Here is a 23,839-nt window from a genome sequence, read left to right on the forward strand (position 1 = left end):
ATTTCCGTTTCACTACGCCTTTAAAAGGGCCGTCCGCTCCAAGAATGATAACTATAAATATATTGTTTCAAGTGGATGGCGGAGACCACACCATAACCATAACGCCAACGACAGTAAGTCGTAGTAATTAATCTGAAGGGTCATGTTCAACATATCGCTCAAGTACAACATGTTTACAGAACATCATGCTGTAGTTATCCTTATAGTTCCCATTCTTGGTGTGGTCTGCTCTTTAGCGTTGCGTGTTTGTTGACACTATATACACAGTAAAATTCAGATTTTGAATTCAACACTCCCGAGAGTGTACAAAGTACTACGCAGACCCTCATGGACTCTCTGCCATACAAATAGCTTAATCAACACTGACAGCATTACTGTGTATTCTCCTGCATACAGGTGTGTTTGACAGTCCACTGAGTGGACTGTTCTGGTGGCCTTTTCCTAGAAACGCTATGCTTTCATTGGGTATGCTGCAGGGACAATTATTCTATTCACAACGGCAACCAAACCAATCGATCAAATCCAAATCAATGGAAAAAAAACTCCAGCAGGTGATGTTGTTTTTCCCTCCAGGGTTTGAAAGGTGAACCCGGGCCTATTGGTCCAGATGGGCCCAAAGGAGAGAAAGTGAGTGATGATGCCTAAGTCATGCGTAACGGGGTGCACAAGATCATGCTGCTTATAACACGTATGATCTTTGTGGAACCATATTTAACCCATTCTGACCTGAGATCAGATTCATACGAGGTTTCCACTGGACACACACTGGTCTGATTAACCCATTCTGACCTGAGATCAGATTCTAAAAATGTCAGTCGTTCTTCAATTTTTCAAAAATAGCAGACCTACAAGCTCATATCGCGCCACTCGGTGGCGCGATATGAGCTTGTAGATCTGCTATTTTTCAATAGCTAAAGCACGACATGATGCCGACACCAAAATGGGTTCCCAGTACAGAATGGGATAATATATATTTATTTTTTGCTTTGAGGAATATGCTTAACTTGCATGAGCTGCAATCTCAGACTCGTCAAACTCCCTGTCCATTTGGTCTGAAGTGCCGTGTACTGATTGCCACTCCAAACACGTCAGTCGACTAAATTGGGCTCTTATCTCCGTCGTAGTTATAGCTATAGGTAAGATGTTGAGTGTCGTCTAAGTGACGCTCGCACTTTTGATGTTATATCCATCAAAAGTAAAAGCATATAGGGGCATTTGTACATGTCTTATCTGCAGATTGAAAAGTGTCTTCAAAATTGTATTTAGGATTAAAGCCAAAACATTTGCATTCATATAATCATGTTTGACAGAATGTCAGAATTCAGTATCCATAAGGCATAATCATACAGAACCAATTTCTGGGAGATTTTCGCTTGGCAGTAGTGCGCAATGGAGAAGTTTGACGCCAAACATCCACATCTCTTTGTTGTAACCTCCTATTCAGCGATTTCTTTTTTTAAATTAGATTCATTTTTATTTTGTATTTTCTGTAAATCTTTTTTTTCCGAGCTCTCCTTCCATTCCATTCCATCACATTATTTTGCCGTGCCTTGTGTTGAAACCTTTCCCTAGTTAATTAGTTGCTGTATCTCCTGTTCGCTATCCGTTTTCACCCCCTTCACTTATTGGAGGTTTTTGTTGTTGTCGTTTTCGGTGGAGCTGGCTGTATAATTGTAGGTGCGGTGCACTGTCTGCCAGCCTTGAAGTTATAATGAGCTCAGTGCGTGTCTGTGAAGACTACGGAGCATCACAGGATATTTCATCCTATTTTCCGGACGGGAGGTGGAAGAGAGAGTGGGAGGCAAGGAGAGAGGAGCCTTTGTTTTTTATTGAAACTGACAGAGAGAAGGCAGATTTGGAAGACGTTAACCCATTTTGGACTGAGGTCGATAAAAGAAAGGCTTCCAAATCTGAAAAACCCATGTTTCTATGTGTCAGTGGTGCTCAACCTTTTTCATGTCAAGGACCCCCAGAATTATTTCTATTGGGCCACGGACTCCCATCTCAGAATATGTTGTTCCAGGGACCCCCCCCCCAGAAGCAAATATTTTAGTTAAAAATGTTCGTTCTGAAATATATATTCAAAGATTTGCGCCACATTTTCACGACTTTAAAAAAATAGCAGACCTACAAGCTCGCTATGAGCTTGTAGATCTGCTATTTTTAAATAGCTAAAGCATAACGTAATGTTTGAAACACCGAAAGGGGTTCCCGCCCCAAAATGGGTTAAAGTAATGAGGCTCCGGAATATCCCATAGCAGGCATATTTTAGGTGTAACATTCATTTAGACAACAAAACGACTGTGAACTACATGCAGCTCTCTTCTTTTCATCCACGTCGGATAAACTGGGTACTGCCAATCGCAAAGTCCAGAGATTTTGCGACTCATTCTTTTACACGATTTAAAGCCGTTATAATATTATATTTAAAGCGCGAATAATGCACAATACAAGTGCGGGAAAGATTTGGGGAAAGAAAGAATAGCGGGCGGTGTTTTGATCCAAAATAGCAAAAAGACAGTCAAGCGCGTTTGTGATGGTCGTTCATCCACTTCATTCCATTATTTCCCCTTCACTTTTCATGACGGGCTGTATTATACTGTGTGTCACATTCTCCAAACAATGTACTCCTACCTCGGTGTTTAATGCTACAGCTTTCACATCACAGCATATCACGAGCCTGTCTTTGTTTTAACCCATTCTGACCGGGCACCCATTTTGGTGTTGGCATCATGTTATGCTTTAGCTATTTAAAAATAGCAGATCTACAAGCTCATATCGCGCCACCGAGTGGCGCGATACGAGCTTGTAGGTCTGCTATTTTTGAAAAATCGAAGAACGACTGACATTTTTTTAGAATCTGATCTCAGGTCAGAATGGGTTCATCAGACCAGTGTGTTGTCCAGTGGAAACCTGGTATGAATCTGATCTCAGGTCAGAATGGATTAAGGCCTGTCACGATTAATTGCATCAGCCCCACCACCGCCTGTCCTTTGTCTGACATGAAGGTAAAAAGGCTTCATTTCGTGATACACTCAATATGTTCTCCGACTTGACTTACAAGTAGATTTTCGACGTCGGGGGAGGAAGTACTCCTGTACTGTACATGGTGAAACCGTGACATTTTAACATTGATTGACTGATGTTTTTATTGACAAATCTGAAGATACGTCATGAACATGTATTTTTTTTTTTACGTACCCTGTCAAAAGGGACATATGTATCTGACAATTCCCATTTTGTGAGTGTGTGTGTGTGTGTGTGTGTGTGTGTGTGTGTGTGTGTGTGTGTGTGTGTGGGGGGGGGCTGGTAGCAGAGACATCAATAATAAATGCATTCTTACATTTCTCAACCTTCTCGACAACTGAAATAGCAAAACAAACAAACAAACAAACATGGGTACTGTAAATGGAGCCTAACTCGACTAACTGATAGTTGACGTTAACGATAGACTAAACAACCTAAGGCTTGCAGGAGTTGCAGCAGTGTTTGATTTCTAGTTTCAGTCATTCTATTCAGTTTTAGTCATCTGATATGTTTATTTTTAGTTACCGTAGTTTAGTCATAGTTTTAATCTACAAAATCAACACTGCAGCAGAGTATTAAAACAAGTTCTTTCCCCACATAGCTTTTGAATCTGCATGGTACAAAAGATGTGGATCTCACTCTGGTGGAACATCACTAACCATAGATTTAGTTTTTTTAATAAATATAATACATATATTTGAACAGGATGTTCAGATATGGCTCTGAAATCATGTGTGTTGTTTAACCCATTGATACCTGAGACCAGCTTCTACAAAATGTCTTTTAAATCCTGTGTCTTGTGGTTCTCAAACCTTCATGTTTCTTGTGAAGGACCCCCATAATTATCTGTATTTGGCCACCGGACCCCCATCTGAAAACCTGATGTTCCAGGGACCCCCCCCCCCCCCCCCTAGAAGCAAAGATATGAGTTAAAACATTTGCTGTGAAAGAATAGATATTTAAAGATTTGCGCCACATTTAGACAATCTTTCCAAAATAGCAGATCTACAAGCACGGCACTCTGCGCCACGCTTACAAGCTTGTAGATCTGCTATTTTTCAACAGCTAAAGTCTAAATAATGGTTAATGTGGTTAAGCGCTAAAGTGACACAGATGCGTTCCAGGTCTTAATGGATTTTAAAACACTTTTTGATTAATATCTTTATTCCATTGTTTCCTCACAGGGTGATGTGGGTCAGACTGGAGCTCAAGGAGTGACTGTAAGTCGACACTTTCACATGATTTATTTGTCTTCTTCAATGCTATAATTTGTTCCAAAAATGTGTTGGAAAAGCGGTATTGAGTGGAAGAAGGTTATTTTTAGGTGCAGTCTGGTAAACAACATCAGCATATAGTCCATGATGGGTAATATGAGTGGGAGAACCAGTTTCTTTCTGAATGTAAATGTGAAGCATTTCCTGTTACGGTAGAGGTCACCAGCGCTATAGTTTATTTTCCTAACAATGTTATCAATGTGACATTTGAATGAGAGTTAAGAATCAAGCCATACACTGAGGTATTTGACGTGATCAACTCTATGCCTATTGCCGTCGCATACCGACTCAAGACAAGTGATATTATTGTACTGTAGGTTTGATTTTTGGTTTTGGATGCAAGGTTCTGATTAGTCCCGAAAAGCATACAGTTTGTTTTTGTTTTGTTGATTAGTTTATTAGCAGAAAGCCATAGTTCGAGATAATGGAAATTTGATTGTAATGTTGACAGAATTTGTGATAAGGTAGATTGTGAAGTGAATTCATGAATGTCTCTGTAATCATATGTTTCCAATCCACTATTAAGCGAATGATTGGTCCACCTAGCTTTACCCGGGCCCCGTTGGTCAGCATGTTTCCTGGTGGATCCAGGCAGGCCTTCATGGCTACCCTAACGGCCCTGTTGGCCATCCACCCGCCATACGTACTTCAGGCTGCAATCCTGTACTTTTTTTTTTACTGCCTCTCACGACTTGGACGTGGGGTTGGATTTTGAGAAGCAAGATGGGTACATAGTGCTGTAATCTCTAAATACTGGACCCTCGTCTGGTTCTGACAGACGGGTAGTGTGTGCAGGCTGGGTGGTGTGTGGTTCTGACAGACAGGTAGTGTGTGCAGGCTGGGTGGTGTGTGGTTCTGACAGACAGGTAGTGTGTGCAGGCTGGGTGGTGTGTGGTTCTGACAGACAGGTAGTGTGTGCAGGCTGGGTGGTGTGTGGTTCTGACAGACAGGTAGTGTGTGCAGGCTGGGTGGTGTGTGGTTCTGACAGACGGGTAGTGTGTGCAGGCTGGGTGGTGTGTGGTTCTGACAGACGGGTAGTGTGTGCAGGCTGGGTGGTGTGTGGTTCTGACAGACGGGTAGTGTGTGCAGGCTGGGTGGTGTGTGGTTCTGACAGACAGGTAGTGTGTGCAGGCTGGGTGGTGTGTGGTTCTGACAGACAGGTAGTGTGTGGTTCTGGGTGGTGTGTGGTTCTGACAGACGGGTAGTGTGTGGTTCTGGGTGGTGTGTGGTTCTGGGTGGTGTGTGATAATCCAGTTGAAGTATTCCTTCGGTACGGCGACTGCGGCGGCGGGCCCGGGAGAACAATAACGCGACACGAGACAGTATCACTCTAAAGGTTCACTAAAGTTTATTACACAAACAGGAACATATATAGAGCTGGATCATAATGACGTGACAACAAGATATGAGACATAATAACATGCCTACTGCAGCAAGGCTGACCTTGCTGTCACCGAGATGTCTCTCGTAGCCTAACTATAAAGTATGCTACAGATCAGGCAGTACACAATACATATCAAGTATACACTGTATCTCAAGTTCAAGTACACTAGACTAATCATAACACATAGTTGCGAACGCAGTGAGCCACTTACTATGACAGCAAGGGCTGAATGTCTGTGTGTGTGTGTGTGTGTCACGCTGTTACACCACCGGCCCGCCACCAGAGGGCGCAGCTGTAGCACACACACACACACACACACACACAACCACACACACACGAGCTGCGTTCGCTTCACGCGTTTGCGCGTCTTACTTGTATTACTACCTTAAAACCTGCATGGCGAGATGGCACGGGGACATGTGTGTGTTTGACGCCTTGCCACGCTTCTGACACAGATGCGTGACCGTATACCAGGGTTCCCCAATAGGCGGCCCGCGGGCCATTTGCGGCCCACAGAGCGCCCCCTTGTGGCCCATGAAAGAATTAAAAAAAAAAAAAAAAAAAAATGTTTTTTTTTTTGTTTTTTTTAAGGGTCCCAGATATAAATGGCATTAAATGGGGGTCAGTAGCCTATGCATGTCAAACTGGGCATCCTTTTCAAATGGGGTCTTGCCCTGAAAATGAATTTTCAGGGCAAGACCTCGACCTCGCACGTGCAGACTCGGCCCCCAGCCTGGTACGCTAGTCAAAATATGGCCCTTGAGGAAAATTAATTGGGGAACCCTGCCGTATACGTACCAACGCAATTTTCTTTTCTTTTTTCCGGAGCGCAACATATGTTTTCTAGTGTGCGCAGCAGAGCCTTGTGTTTTCAGCACGGATGAAAGGCTTCGGTTCGGTGGCCACACAGCCTTAACCCATTCTGACCTGAGATCAGATTCATACGAGGTTTCCGCTGGACACACACTGGTCTGATTAACCCATTCTGACCTGAGATCAGATTCTAAAAATGTCAGTCGCTCTTCGATTTTTCAAAAATAGCAGACCTACAAGCTCGTATCGCGCCACTCGGTGGCGCGATATGAGCTTGTAGATCTGCTATTTTTAAATAGCTAAAGCATAACATGATGCTGACACCAAAATGGGTGCCCGGTCGGTCAGAATGGGTTAAATCCAGCTTAAGGTGAGCAACGGTTTTAAGTCTCACGCTAAACGTTGCCTTGGAGTCGTTGAAACGAGGGGATCAAACACGCCGTAACAGACACGGGTAGATGGAGACACAAAGGAGCCGCCTGTCGGGGGGGAGGCGGGGGGAGGCTGGGGGGAGGCGTCCATGTGCTCAGTGGGGGGTGAGGATGGAAGGTGACAGGTATAGGAGATGGCTGGTGAGTCACAGAACTGCGGTGCTGCTCGAACACACACACACACACACACACACACACACACACACACACACACACACACACACACACACACACACACACACACACACACACACACAGCTTGGTTTCTTTTCCTCGCTGTCTCCATTTTCATGGCTTCCTCTTCTCCTGTGTTTTCATTGTGAGGCCAATAATACGTGTATTGTGTTATAGTTCCATTGAGCACAGTCGTCTGATTGATTATTAACCCGCTAAAACCGGCAAAGCATCCGTCGTTTTACATTTTGGCAGACGTACAAGCTCACAGCGCGCCACTTTGTGCTGCACTGCGAGCTTGTACATCTGCTATTTGTGAACATCTTTTATCTTGAGAGTGTGAGAAGAACTACTGATTTAGTAGTCATTTTGTAGAACCGGCCTCAGGTGGTCTTAACAGGATCAAATAAAAAAGCACTGAGAATGCATACGGCCCACGTATAGCCAGGTGGGTGGGCCGTACATTCCTTTGGGATTTCTTTCCACGGGAAAAGGTTGAGAACCACCGCAGGAGACGGCGTGCATTTATTGAACCCCTGGAGGGTATCTCCATGCTACCGTACTGTGTGTACGTTTTGATGTTCTACCTGGAAGTAACTTACCCTGATTCATCCACTCTGATCTCATATACCTGGAGGCGTCCTACCGTGTGTTCTGCATCCTAATCCTGCAGTATACCTGGAGGTATCCTAGCTATATCCATGCCTTATATTTGCATCCTGATGTTATAATTGGGCTGGTTATGGCACTATAGCTGCCTTCCGCTGTACTGCTGTTTAATGTAAGCCCAGGGGAACGTGAGCATAACCTAGAAATACATACACATTACACACACACACACACCTGCACCTTTATGGACTCTTCCATATAAATGCCAAGCACACTTGTATACAGTATATATTTACATACTTAACGCATGCAGTAGTGACGCATACAGTATATATATACACATATATATATACACATATATCCCGCCATGGCGTTGTAGCAGGGGAGTTGACAAGCAGTGCAGATTAACCCATTCTGAACGGGCACCCATTTTGGTGTCGGCATCATGTCATGCTTTAGCTATTTAAAAATAGCAGATCTACAAGCTCATATCGCGCCACCGAGTGGCGCGATACGAGCTTGTAGGTCTGCTATTTTTGAAAAAATTGAAGAGCGACTGACATTTTTAGAATCTGATCTCAGGTCAGAATGGGTTCATCAGACCAGTGTGTGTCCGGTGGAAACCTCGTTATGAATCTGATCTCAGGTCAGAATGGGTTAAAGGTATACTGTGGGTGGTTAGCTAATTATCTACGCATCATGAGGGGATCCACCTGCCGCTTTTAATCAGCACCGGAGTGATACTAACACTGTGCCCCATCGCTCGTGGCCTGCCCCTTTTATGTCATACACACAAAAGCTTACTGTACGCTTGGCGTGCAGCCACCATCCGTCAAGCTATTCACTCATGCTAATTTTACATTTAATAAGGACAAGCAAAACGACAGACATCTGTAGTAGCCGCCCGCCCGCGCGAGGTGCAAGCACGGCCGTGTCTGCTTCGACCAAACTTCTCTCACAACGCAGCCAGTGAACATTGCAACGCAGCCAGTGAACATTGCAACGCAGCCAGTGAACATTGCAACGCAGCCAGTGAACATTGCAACGCAGCCAGTGAACATTGTGGCGATGGTGAGCACAGAATGTCAGCGATTGTTTCCGTATAGTTTGGATTTTATGGTTTTTCGTTTGTAACCCAAGGTCAAGCCTTCTCTGCTTACGGAGCCAGCGAGTGATGTAGCGCCCCGAACAATAAGAATTGATTTATCACCTAAAACACTATCAGAAGATTGAGGCTGATTTTAGTTAGAGTTTTATTTAGGGTGTCACAGGTCATGGCTCTCAATCTTGTTTATAGGCATTGCTGTGAATATGTTTTACGGCTGTCAGCCCTAAGGTATTAAACAGCTGATTTGTTTTTACCTCCTCTTCTTCTTAACTTTGAAAGAGGCCTCTGTCTTTCATGTTCCATAACAATGGCATGAATGTCTATTCTCGGCTGTTTCTAAGAAGTTGAGATTATTTGACCGTCGGATGCCAACATGATATTTGGCTTGTATTTGAAAGCTGAGAAGTGGTGCGCGCATGCGTGCGTGGAAGTGGTGCATGTGTGCGTGCGTGTGTGTGTGCGTGCGTGCCCATGCCTTGTGTGGCCCTGCAGACAGACATACAGACGGTCTGTCTTTTGTCGCTAGTGGCCGGCAAGGTGTCCGAGGAGTTGTAATAACTTGACCTTAACGACACTGGAGGTCCTTGAGGCCAAGGATGGGCCACCTCATGACAGCTGAGCAGAGTGTTTATTAAGGGTTCCTGACCTCACACAGCAGTTACATTCAACTCTGATTCTAATTTCACTGCCGTTCAATTCAATGGGATTATGTTTTTGGCATGGCAATTTATTAATAAAATAATTATTTTGAACTGGGGACCCCCCCCCCCCCCCCCACTAATCATTTTGAACTGGGGACCCCCCCACACTAATCATTTTGAACTGGGGACCCCCCACACTAATCATATTTGAACTGGGGACACCCTAAAATAATCATATTTGAACTGGGGACCCCCCACACTAATAATTTTGAACTGTTGACCCCCACACCATTTTGAACTGGGGACCCCCCACACTAATCATTTTGAACTGGGGACCCCCCACACTAATCATTTTGAACTGGGGACCCCCCACACTAATCATATTTTAACTGGGGACCCCCCACACTAATCATATTTGAACTGGGGACCCCCCACACTAATCATATTTGAACTGGGGACACCCTAAAATAATCATATTTGAACTGGGGACCCCCACACCATTTTGAACTGGGGACCCCCCACACTAATAATTTTGAACTGTTGACCCCCACACCATTTTGAACTGGGGACCCCCCACACTAATCATACTTGAAATGGGGACCCCCACACTAATCATATTTGAACTGGGGACCCCCACACCATTTTGAACTGGGGACCCCCCACACCATTTTGAACTGGGGACCCCCCACACTAATCATATTTAATACAAGCTACAAGCTTTTGTTGATAGGCTATTTTAAAATTTTTGGCCTCTTTCTTAAAATTTAACAACGTGGCCATTGGGGAAAAAAATAATCATGTGGGGACCCCCTGAGGCTCCCGGCCCAGAGGTTGAGAATAAATAAACAAAGTAAAGTACTAATTGTAGAGGAGGAACAGATTCACTGGATAGTGGGTAGACAGACAGTAGACACCCACGCTTTATGTTCTGTGTTAAGAATAAGCAATCAGTTATAACGTTCCAAATCAATGACGTTTAATCACCACCTAAAGATGGACGCATGGAGGGCTGCGATACATTTCACATCCCTACTGTTTACAGCTGGTTCAGTTGACTGTGCATGTGCATTTAGATGAGCATTTTGTACCTACAGCAATCACAATCTTTGTGTTTTTATTTTATTATAATTTAGATGAGCATTTTGTACCTACAGCAATCACAATCTTTGTGTTTTTACTTTTTTAGGTGGAGCGAGAATGTCTCAAGGGAGATCAGGTACATTAAAACATTAATATTTTTTCATCATCATCATCATCATCATCATCATCATCATCATCATTTATTTAACCCAGTCTGACCTGAGATCAGATTCATACGAGTTTTCCACTGGACACACACTGGTCTAAAAATGTCAGTCGTTCTTCGATAAAAGAAAAAATAGCAGACCTACAAGCTCGTATCGCGCCACTCGGTGGCGCGATATGAGCTTGTAGATCTGCTATTTTTCAATAGCTAAAGCATAACATGATGCTGACACCAAAATGGGTGCCCGGTCAGAATGGGTTAACTCACGACCATGATCACATCACATGGTTTGGAGCACAGATTCATAAAAGTATACAATCGAAAGTATACAATACATTACAGATTACACGATATACATAGACATATCGTAAGGCTTTCCCTATTTATACAGTGGGAGAACATTTTTCAGAAAAGCACCCAATTTATAAATTACTTTTAGTTTTTCAGATTTTAGTAATGCAATTAGTTTAAACATAGAAGGGTAGGTAAAGAAATAAAGTGGCAGGTATTTTTGCCTGAAATTCATAATGTCAGTATTCTTCAACCACAGGGTTTTGACTGGTGCCAGAGGAGACAGTTAAACCATGTTAAGGACCAATTTAACTCTAAAACACGAAACATACTCGTACCTCAAACTTGTTATTTCTTTATCAAACGGCAAGTTGTTTTCGTTTGGTTTCTGGTGTAATTACTTTTTGAGGGGCGCTAGCTCCTATATACAGGTTTAATGTTTGTTTTTAGGTCAATGATTGTTTTAAAAAACGCCATAATTGACAATGAAGAGAAATTAATGTTTGCTTAGTCACGAACATGAAATCCCATTTACAATAAAGATAATTTAATGTTTGTTTTGACACCTTTTTGTTTTACATCATCATTACATCACCTAATCATTTTAATATGATAAGAGCGCCCCTCACTTCACACAGGTGTGATTTTTACTTAATAAATAATAAAATGGGAATGTGCTCCCAAGCATTTATTTTATTATTATTATTAGTGCACACTCGGAGTAATCGAATAATCGAATCGCTGTGATTGGCCGAGCTTTTGCATAACGTTTGTAGCAGCTAATTGGCTGTTCCGGAGTGATCTAACTTCCGCTGTGATTGGCCGTAAGCTTTGCATACGTTAGCTAATTAATTGGCTGTTGTAGTAGCTAATTGGCTTTACAATCGTTTATAAAGACATGAATTCCCTTAAAGGGCAGAAGAGACACACCACACATTTTCAAAATTGTGACTTTTCTAGTTTATATTACGATTATTATTAATATTATATATTTTGTCATTTTCATCATCATATTGTCGACCATCCATTCAGACATTCTGAAACGAGCACACAAATATATATGTATCTGACACACTAATGGGACCTTATAATCAGCGGAGTAGAACAATGAAATTAAAATACTCAATATCTCAATATATTAAACCTATAGCGCAACACTTTCCCCTGCTACAACATAAACGTTGTCTGGTCTCAGAGAGCACACAAAGTGTCGTTGTCGACTCAACGGTTTGCCTTAATCTTCCCTGGTCCATTTTGTCTCCATACTGTGGAACATGTGGCTTGAACATCTGTCGGCTACCACTTTTACAGGCAACAAGCCGTTAAACTCGTTTCCTACGGTCGGTCCCTAACGATGTTAGAACCACCTAACTCTCCGCGACGCATCTCCCCCCCCCCCCCCCCTCCAGGGAGAATCACATGTGACAAATGTGGTTTACAATATGTCGGAGAAACGGGCAAAACAATAGGTACAAGGCTGGGACAACAAAGATACAATATTAACAATGGAAAAAAGACAACCACAAGGTTTGTGCAACATTTCATGGCTCATGGCATTGAAGCTCTAAAATGCGCTGGACTTCAACACAATCCCAACTGGACAGTAGGACAAAGACGTTTTAATGAAAAACAGTGGATTAAGAACCTCAACACGGATTTTCCTGGAGGCTTAAACATGCCTAAAATCAGATCTTGAACACAACAAAACTTAAACTCAGGATTAAACTGGAGAAATCTAAAAATGATGGATCAGAATTCCTTCGGATACATGGCGAATGCATTTATTCCTTGCATTGTGTCTACACATGTTGCGACTTGCGGTCGCAACATGTGTAGGCACAGTGCACTGAAGTTTTTTAATTCCCCCCCCCCCTCCAGGGAGAAGCGGGAACGCCGGGGAAGGCAGGCAAAGAAGGCAAAAGGGTGAGTGAACAGGAGCCATTTTGTCTTGCTGTGTGTGTGTGTGTGTGTGGCCCCTGGTCCATTCTGGGGCTCACAAGTATTGTTCTCGAACCGAGAGGTCCTCCCCTGCTTGGGGGACGGGCCGAACAGCAGCTGAGGGGCTTGTTGTTGCTGCTCGGGGATGGGGGGTGAGGGGTGCACAGACAGTTTTATGGCGGTGGAGAGGTCAGTGTCAGACCCTGGAACGGCAGAGGGGGAATGCTAATTGTATGACAATTAATAATGGGCTCACGGGCTGCCCAACGGGGTCACGCACACACTGAGCGGGTGAGTGGCAGCGCACGTGGTCCCTCCCTCCCACCAGGCGGCTGTGGTTGGTAAAGTGTACGGTTTCCTGAAAGGCCGGCCGGCGAGATTTGTGGGGGCAAAAAACGCAACTTTCATGCCTGAACAAGTGAAATATTACACCCCCCCCCATTTAAATTAATCATCTCTGACTGTAGCAGCAGCTCGGCGGTGGATTTATAAAGAGTCGGTTTCCCAAAAATGGGGCCCTGAATGTAATGGCCTTCGTTTAGACTGGGTTCGAATGGAGGGGAAGTCCATGCCTCTGACTTTGATACCCCCCTGCTCATTTGTCATGGCCCGGTGGGGGGGATTTGGTTGGAAATTAAATACTGTACATGTATTTCCTTTTGGGAAATGTAGAATATCTGATATTTGTGTTTGATAATCTCTCTCTCTCATGCTGTTGTTATTGGTTGTTGAAAAATCCTGTCCCCCAAAAATGTATTTTTTGGGGCCTTTTTTTTGCCTTTATTTGCCAGTGAGAGTAAGTAGACCAAGGTTAATTAAATAAGGTTAGGAAGCGAAGACCGTACGGTGGACTCCATGCTGCTCCCTGGAAGGAAAGAAACATGCGCAATTCAGACCAGGAAGTTGTACATGCACAAATTTGGGCATGTACAACTATATTGAGTAACTCGACTTGCGACACGCTGGCTTATACCAGCCACGGTGCCTGGACCGCTGAGCCACGGCCCAAGCCTATCTCAATCTCTTTGATGAGCCAAGCGTTGTGTCCATGTGATCTATATGGCAGATGTAGAATAGTTTGTCTACGACAACTGCATTGGCACCTGTTCTGGTATAAAGCCATGCTTGGAGATTGTCCTAAACCAGGGGTGGGCAACTTTGACGATGGAGAGGGCCACTATATTTCCACACTCACTCCAGAGGGCCGCAGTGCATATTACTGTCGTAGCAAAAATAGCTGATCTACAAGCTCAAAACGCGTCGCGCTGCGACACGTTTTGAGCTTGTAGATCTACTGAAATACTGAATTATCGTTTTTTTTTTTTATTAGAGTCCTGAAAGTAACCTTTTTATTGATTTTAAAATGCATTTAGTTTTAGTTATAACTTTACAAACTTTCAAATATATTGGACACATAAAGACAATAACATTCATGTTGTCGTTAGGTATACTAGTCATAATACTAAGTATAATTAAAGCGGGTCATGTTTGCATGTTTGGAATTGTAATAGCTGAAATCAATAATATATCAGTATTCTGATATTAACCTGCGGGCCGCATTAAGTGAAGGTGGGGGCCGCATGTGGCCCCCGGGCCGCCAGTTGCCCACCCCTGTCCTAAACACGTCTCATCATTTCTGAAATGGGAACCCTATATTACGGCCGCAGGCCTATAGGTCTGTGTCATCCTACCACCCTACCACACCAGATCAATTCATTTCCCCAAATTCAAGGTACCAAAAGTTAACTCTGAACTTGGTAGATCTGCTTTTGGCTTCTGTGGCCCTAATACATGGAATGACATGCATGAACTACATTACAATTGACCACATTGGTACCCCTGAGTCGCTTTAAAACCTTTGGTGAGCACACAGACAGAAATGTGTCTTTGCTTCTATTTGTAACCTATGTTATTCATATGTATACCCTTTGTAACCTATGTTATTCATATGTATACCCTTTGTCTTCCTTTTCCTGATCTTCTGATGTTGATATTGTGATGTTACTTTTATATGATATTGTATTACTCAATGACACTGAAAATGAGTTTAATTAAAACTTGAATTAATTAATTTTACAGTTTAGGAGAGAAAGGTTGATTTGAAGGGGTTGCTGTGTTTTCTTAAATTAGCAAAATGCAAGAATGCTCTAAGAAAATGCTCCAATGGGAATGCATTTGTCTCTCTCTCTCTCTCTCTCTCTCTCTCTCTCTCTCTCTCTCTCTCTCTCTCTCTCTCTCTCTCTCTCTCTCTCTCTCTCTCTCTCTCTCTCTCTCAAAACACAACAACACAGAGTGGGACTTTTTACCTTTCAAGTAGTGTTGTACTGTTTTAACGAGGTTGCATTTCAGCAGACTGATATAAGATGAACCCCACGGGAAGAATGTTGTTGTTTCTTGTCATCAAAGGCAGTGGTTCGGGGGATGTGGACCCCCAGAACTCACAGAACCAAACAAGTTGAACCAAAAGTTCTATACACTAGACCTTGTAAGGGTCCATTTGATATTGATATTAATTTAGCTGGAGATCCTTTGAACCCCCCTCAGGGACCCCCTGGGGGTTCCTTTGAGAGCGGCTGCTGAACGCATTACGGGGCTCACTTATCATGCATGCTTTCATCAACAGCCATTATGAGGATTACAGTACATCTCTGTACTACTGTATATACTGTAGTCGTGTTTGTATTGTTTGGAACCTTTGGTCACCTTCCGCATTGTTCCTGTGGTTATGATCGCTTTATTGAATATTAGTTCTTCGTTCAGTGTTGGAACTGGCTTTCTCCCAATAGCTCTGGTCATCATTATGGCCATTCAAAAGAATTAAGAGATGCACAATATTGAAATTATGACCGATATCCCATCTCTGATTATCAGCCGTGTCATATCAGCCGATACCGATTCCGATACTGATATATTACATTATTGCGAACGCAATGAGCACTAACTATGAGACCCTGCAGATCATGTCTGTCTGTGTGTCCGTCTTGTTTGTCTGTCCTGCTGTGACACCACCCGCCCGCCACCAGAGGGCGCAGCTGTAGCGCACACAAACACACACACACACACACACACACACACTCACTCACTCACTCACTCACTCACTCACTCACTCACTCACTCACTCACACACACACACACACACACACACACACACACACACACACACACAGTAGAAAACTTTAAAAAATTACTAACTAAAAAGAAAAAAATAGTACGTAATTTATTCTAATTGTTGTTATTGCAATTTACGAGCTGCGTTTGCTTCCCGCGTTTGCGCGTCTTACTTGTTATTTTACATTTATATTGGACTCATTGCTGATTTATTCATTTTTGCTGGTGAAAGTAGATGGGAAGCCACTAACAGGTGGCGCTCTTTTTTTTTTAATACTGTTTTTATTAGGCATTTTTTGTATATGACAACTTCAGAATATCCTTGACAATGATAATGAGTTATTCAGTTATATAAAATGAAAGATAATGACAGGTAATGTAAATTCCACATACAATACATAATAAAAAAGATATATAAATGTGATAAACACGAAAAAACAAAACAGTTAAACAATGACAAATGTGAACAGACAAACAAAACAAAGACAACAGGACAGACACTCTTGCTCTCAAACTTTCCCAACACGTTGTTGTAAATTAACTGAATTACAGACATTTCTTTTTAAATGAGAAAAAATAAAATAAAGAAAAAATACTCAGTTCCTTTTTTTTCTTTTCTTTCCAATTTTCTAATATGTTATCTATTGTGTAGGAGGGGTTAGCGTGCACCTATTAAAATGGTCAATGAAGGGTTGCCATGTCTGGTAAAATCTATCTTCACTCCCTCTCAATTCAAACTTTATCTTTTCCAATTGCAAGTAGTGCATAACATCTTTCATAAGTGTAGTGTGAGTGGGAACCTGTGCTTGTTTCCAATTCAACAGTATCAGTCTGCGAGCCAGTAGAGTCACATATTTTACCATGTTATATTGGAAAGTAGACCCCGGGCCCCCTGACCCCCAGAACTGCTGTCAGTGGATCCGGGTCAAAAGGTCTTCCAACAATGTCTGACAGTGATTTAAATATACTTTGCCAATATGATGTTAGTTTAGTGCAGTGCCAGAACATATGAGCTAGAGTGGCCGACGACTGGCCACATCTGTCGCAGGCTGGATTCACATTTGGAAACATTCTGTTGAGTTTTTCCTTTGACAAATGTAACCTGTGTAATATTTTAAACTGTATAAGACCGTGCCTGGCACATACTGAAGAAGAGTGCACAAACCTTTGAGATGTAGACCATTGCTCGTCAGTGATAGATATTCCTAAGTCGTTTAACAGGTGACGCTCTTAAAGAGACAGACAGGCAGACTGGCTGCTCTTTGATTACAAAGCCATTGACAGTCACATCTTATTGCTTCATCACTATCAGTGAAAATGCATTTTTATGGCCGATATGGCCGATTTCAATACACTACCGATTATATCTTGCGTCTCTAAAAAGTATATAGAGTTTACAAAAGGACTAAATGCACCATTTTCTCCTGCTGCAGTGCATGGTTAGGAGAGTAAAAGACAAATATGTTTGGCTCTATACAGACTTTATATAATAATTGGGCTAAGTTGCCGAGCACCCCGACCGTAACTAGGTCAAGCCAGTGTTCTTTTCAGATTAAGCAACGACTGGGGACGGTGCCACAATACCCCAGACATCTGGACGCTATCTCAAGCATTCTACCCTTCTGCGTGGGGAATACATTTAAACTCCAAACCAAGCTCCGATAGTATAAACAATTTATGGCCTGTCATCGTTTGTGTACTACTTCTTAATGGCTCCTTTCGCACATCGCGTGAACTAACAGAGAGGGAGTTGTCCTTGCAGGCGTTCTTGATCAGAAATAGCCACGGCTGGTGGAGAAGCCAGAGCAGACAGTCATTTGATGTTGTTGTGACTTCTTCTGCAGTCACACCCCATTAGTGAGGTTTGCTGCATTGCATCTCGTCGCCGAAGCAGCGGAGAGCCAAGCCTTCCTTTTTGTCAGAGGTTACAATTATGTTTTCCCACCTCTCTGCAGGAATGTGGCATTTTTTGGGGGGACAATTATATCTTCTCTCATACAGTATCACCTTAATTGGTGTGGGGCCAAACTCTGGGCAAGTTTTTAGAGTGCACTTCCTGATGAATACTTTGTTTGTCACTTAATAACCAAGGAGGGCCCGTACTGTAGGAACTGTACAGCATACCATATTGAGTGAGGCATATTGTTGTTGTCCAAAACCTTGTATGTCCATATTTATTTATTTTTGTAAATCGATGCCCTACTACTTCGTCGCACATAATTGTGTCGTGCTAACTGAGTGAATATAGCCATAAGGTCACAACGTGCTGCATTCGTGACATGCTTATACTGTAGATCTGCCAATTCCTCTGCTTTTTCCTCTGAAAAAGGAAAGTCTGCGGGATTTATGAATATGTAACCAATCAAAAGTATTAACCCATTCTGACCGGGCACCCATTTTGGTGTTGGCATCATGTTATGCTTTAGCTATTGAAAAATAGCAGATCTACAAGCTCATATCGCGCCACCGAGTGGCGCGATACGAGCTTGTAGGTCTGCTATTTTTGAAAAAAATCGAAGAACGACTGACATTTTTTTAATCTGATCTCAGGTCAGAATGGGTTCGTCAGACCAGCGTGTGTCCAGTGGAAACCTCGTATGAATCTGATCTCAGGTCAGAATGTGTTAACAAGACCTACGACTACATATAAGGATCTATTGGAACACGCGTTCTTTTTCTTTTTTCCTGAATAGTAACGGTCTTGGAGATACCAGGTTTCCACCTGACAGCGACGAGATGGACAGGCCTTAACCCATTCTGACCTGAGATCAGATTCATACAAGGTTTTCCACTGGACACACACTGGTCTGACGAACCCATTCTGACCTGAGATCAGATTCATACGAGGTTTTCCACTGGACACACACTGGTCTGACGAACCCATTCTGACCTGAGATCAGATTCATACGAGGTTTCCACTGGACACACACTGGTCTGACGAACCCATTCTGACCTGAGATCAGATTCTAAAAAATGTCAGTCGTTCTTCGATTTTTCAAAAAATTGCAGACCTACAAGCTCGTATCGCGCCACTCGGTGGCGCGATACGAGCTTGTAGATCTGCTATTTTTCAATAGCTAAAGCATAACATGATGCCGACACCAAAATGGGTGCCCGGTCAGAATGCCTTAACGATTAATTTTCATTCATGTATTTATTGATTTGTTTGCGTGTTTATGTGACGTTACTCTGCTGGAGAAGACGACGACAGTCCTAACTCTATTCATATCCTGTCTTTGATGACTGACGGCTGACTTCCTGGTGTCTGTTAATGTGCTAAGGTTTCTAAGCTTATTCTTAGCCCCTGCCGGGGGGGGGGGTGTTAAGCATGTGACCTCTTGGAAGGCGGCTGGTGACCAACGTTGTGTCTCTGCGGTTTCACCAGGCCTATTTTTAGGGCTAAGAAGTTGGACGACATGTATCATTATCAGGGGCTTGTCGGCAGGCTCTGCTGATAAAGCAACGCGACTCTCACCCAATTAGCAAGTTCGTGACCATGATTGCAGTGTGTTGGGTGCCCTTTGGAAACCGAAGCTGCCATGTGTGAAAAGAGTATCTGAACATTGTGACACAATGCAGAGTACCACTCCTCAGTCAAAGTCAAGGTCAAAGTCGCACGATTTGTCACACACGTTACCGCAGTGAAATTTGTTCTCCGCATTTGACCCCATCTCTTTGGAGCGGTGAGCCGCAGCCAAGGAGCGGTGAGCTGCAGCCCAGGAGCGGTGAGCCGCAGCCAAGGAGCGGTGAGCTGCAGCCAAGGAGCGGTGAGCCGCAGCCAAGGAGCGGTGAGCTGCAGCCAAGGAGCGGTGAGCCGCAGCCAAGGAGCGGTGAGCTGCAGCCAAGGAGCGGTGAGCCGCAGCCAAGGAGCGGTGAGCTGCAGCCAAGGAGCGGTGAGCCGCAGCCAAGGAGCGGTGAGCCGCAGCCAAGGAGCGGTGAGCCGCAGCCAAGGAGCGGTGAGCCGCAGCCAAGGAGCGGTGAGCCGCAGCCAAGGAGCGGTGAGCCGCAGCCAAGGAGCGGTGAGCCGCAGCCAAGGAGCGGTGAGCCGCAGCCAAGGAGCGGTGAGCCGCAGCCAAGGAGCGGTGAGCCGCAGCCAAGGAGCGGTGAGCCGCAGCCAAGGAGCGGTGAGCCGCAGCCAAGGAGCGGTGAGCTGCAGCCAAGGAGCGGTGAGCTGCAGCCAAGGAGCGGTGAGCCGCAGCCAAGGAGCGGTGAGCCGCAGCCAAGGAGCGGTGAGCTGCAGCCAAGGAGCGGTGAGCTGCAGCCAAGGAGCGGTGAGCCGCAGCCAAGGAGCGGTGAGCCGCAGCCAAGGAGCGGTGAGCTGCAGCCAAGGAGCGGTGAGCTGCAGCCAAGGAGCGGTGAGCTGCAGCCAAGGAGCGGTGAGCTGCAGCCGTGCCGCCCGCGCTCAGGAATCATTTGATTAGTAGATTTGACCCCCCAATCCAACCCTTTGATGCTTTTGAGTGTCGAGCAGGGAGGCATTGGGTCCCATTTTTACAGTCTTTGGTATGACCCGGCCAGGGATCGAACCCCGACCTCCCAGTTTCAGGGCGGACACTCTAACCACAAGGAGTATCGATAACGAGTAGTATCGAGTAGCGATAACTAGAGGTGGAAAGCTTTCACCTTTAGGATGTAGTATAGGATGCAGCCCAGACCTGAGTACCATCTCCCTCCTAGACCTGGCCGCTCCTCAAATGTATTGTTGGATGGAAAATACCCCCCCCCCCCCCCCCCCCCCCACACACACACACACACACACGCACACACACACACCCCACACGTCCATCAGTAAGCAGTCAGTGCACCGGTGTAACTATTCATAGTCTGGTTTTCCGGTGGTGAGGTGACCACCAGAGCTGAAATAACGTTGAGTGGTGGTGAGTTTAAAACAGAGAGAAGGGCTGGAGCGGTGGCGGCTCATGACGTCATGTTGTAGTTCGGTGGTCACCTCAGTGACGTCATGTTGTAGTTCGGTGGTCACCTCAGTGACGTCATGTTGTAGTTCGGTGGTCACCTCAGTGACGTCATGTTGTAGTTCGGTGGTCACCTCAGTGACGTCATGTTGTAGTTCGGTGGTCACCTCACCACCGAAACATTCAGACTAAGTATGAGCCTTTAAAAGTACACCAAATATTTCACCACTCAAAAATAGGGGTTTTGATTTTTTTTTTTACAGGTGCCAGTTTCAAATTGCAGCCGCCTGAACCCTAAACGGTTAAAATGACCCAATCTGTTCCTTTCACAAAACATACATTTTCACGAACTCAACAGTTAAATCAATTCACATTCCTCAAAAAGTGTGTTGGGAATTAAATGAAATCACAACATAATATTATTCCCCCACTTCAACTGGGATATTATGGGGCGAATGAATGAGTGGCAACAGAGTATTTGCTTTGGAACAGACCCATCTGGTCTCTTTCTGTCACTGTGACATTGTCCTGCATCAGATCATGGCTCTTATCCAAATAAGGTTTTTTTTGGTATCACAATGTAGTTTAACACTACGAAGTCTGAAAAAATTTCACTACTACTCAGTCGGCTGAACGGTCAAGGGGACCGTGTTTTTGGTGCGATTTGATTGGCCACTCTCTCCCCCACACGTCCCTCTCCAGCTGGAGAAGACATTGTTCAAGCCTGCATCCCATTTCCAACGAATTAAATCATAATATGTTTCTTAACACATGTTTTCACTCCTAAAATGTATAAAACTAATAATAGGCCTACATGTGAAAAATATATATTTTAACGTTGCCCGTTAGTACTATATTGCAACATGCCTTTTGTTGTTCTTTTTTTTCCTTCCAAAAGAGCAAAGATCACTTGTCTTTTCTTGTGTGTTATCGATGTAATTAATATATGTGACCCCACGCGATGTACAGACTGCTTGACTAGGCATGTAAACATGACATAATTGTATTAATGTTTAAGTGTAATGATGTTATTGACCGGATTGTCCGTAGTCCTCCAGCCGTTAGCTTACAGTTGCTAATATTATAAGCTAACAACATTACTAAAGCCAATGTATTGCATTAAATGCGGCCTGTCCGCGGTAAATTACTTATACAAGTGAGTCGCGTTATATCTACCTAAATTACCAGCCAAAGTACATTCCAAATAAACAATTATTAGCCACGTTATGTTGTTATATCAGTTTAATTAATAAAAACATCGTTCAGAATACGGCCGTTAGCACTGTGAATTCAACATCCGGTGAGGAGAGGATACGGATCGTGTATGTGTTGTGTATGGAAATCAGCGCATACGGATGTACCGGATGTAAGCCTTGCACACTAAATGCACACTAAATAGCCTTGCTAAATAGCCTTGCACACTAAATAGAAAGCCTGCAGCCTGGTGATACAAAAAATAAACTCCACACGTGAAATGTCACTGCATGTTGAGGAGAAACCCCAGCTCAGCTGCTGTTTATAACATCGAGCAGTTATTGAATTCATGAACATTTACATGCTTCCCTGAGAGGGAGAGAGAGAGAGAGAAAAAGGAAAGTTCCACGGATCTGGTCGCTTGCAGAAAAGTTTACAGATAAAGAAGGAGCTGAACTATTTTGACTGACAAAGAGCTGGCGATATTTAGCCTATATGCCAGAATAGGCTGTGGCTGTGCTGTGAAACAAATTCATCCACAGCAGCAGGCCTACATACGTTCCACGTCGCTTGCAGAAAGAACTGTTCTTTTGACTGACAAAACATTTAGCGGTTCGGGAGGTCTATCTGGTTGGAATTATTCCAAACACTTTTTATTTTGTATCGCGCATCGGCAAGCGTTCTCGCTTCATGGAAAGTAAATGTCGGGTCGAGTCTAACCGAGCATTCAATAATAATAATAATAACAATGATAATCATTGTATTCATATTCCTATTATCTTATCAAAATAATAAACAAATTCCAAGTTAATTAACCATCCAAACGTATATGATTTAATTCGTTGGACATGGAATGCAGGCTTGAACAACAACAACATCTCCAGCTGTCTGTTTGTGTGCTCTTTTTTTTCTCCACCTTTTTTCTTTAGATCATAACTCGCTCATTTTTTGCTCATTTAAAAAAATTCAAAATACCATGTAAACTATGGAATTGGGGCTTTCATTTGGTATATAAGGCGCTATATAAGGCGCTCTCTACGAAACGATATCAAGTGAAAAGGAAATGTCGGGGAATCACCATTAACGTCACCATTATCAAGCAGCGCAAACAAAAGACGAGAGGGGGAGAAAGGGTGACGGCGGTCGATTGGGCCGATTATAGTCAGACTGAGTAAGAGATATATGCCTAAAATCATATTTACAAAACGTTTCAAATGGAAAAAAAAACAGAGATGATTTCAATCGAATATTTAGACAAAGTCATGCAAGGGGAACTTTCTCTGGACTCCATGGGCTAAGAAAATAAACGTTGAAATCTCAAATTCGGTCAGAACGGCTGCTCAGACTTCCTAGTGTTAAGTACCAAACGTAGAAAGTACTTTTTATGCAGAACGTCAAAGAATATGTTGAATAGCAGATCTACAAGCTCACAATGTGTCACATCGCCAATTGTATTATAGGGCTGAAGTTGTTGTTGTTTTATTCATTATTGTGAAAGATATCCCCAAAATGTAAATTATTAATGTATTATATTATTATATAATTATTATAAATTTTTCATCAAACTTCTTTTTTTTTTTTTTTTAACATATTTTTTAGTCTGAAGGTCATTACACACTGGCGAATTGGCGACGCGATATATTCGTGCGAATAATTTGCATTTAAAAAAAAACTATTGAAGTCCATGC

The 23,839-nt window shown here is 43.4% G+C and overlaps 1 protein-coding gene across 1 annotated transcript in view; it reads left to right on the forward strand.

Moving 5' to 3' along the window:
• Positions 1–23,839, forward strand: part of col19a1 (collagen, type XIX, alpha 1) — a gene marked incomplete at its 3' end in the record, with an annotated part of 238,354 nt that overhangs the window by 82,752 nt on the left and 131,763 nt on the right. Inside the window, exons 14-16 of the mRNA XM_083775052.1 lie at positions 4,212–4,247; positions 10,648–10,677; positions 12,877–12,921. Of these exons, the coding sequence (XP_083631178.1) occupies positions 4,212–4,247; positions 10,648–10,677; positions 12,877–12,921 (111 nt within the window). The remainder of the gene's footprint in view (positions 1–4,211; positions 4,248–10,647; positions 10,678–12,876; positions 12,922–23,839) is intronic.

The sequence above is a fragment of the Protomyctophum parallelum genome, assembly GCF_964188405.1.
Source record: "Protomyctophum parallelum genome assembly, chromosome: 10".
NCBI classification, from domain to species: Eukaryota; Metazoa; Chordata; class Actinopteri; order Myctophiformes; family Myctophidae; genus Protomyctophum; species Protomyctophum parallelum.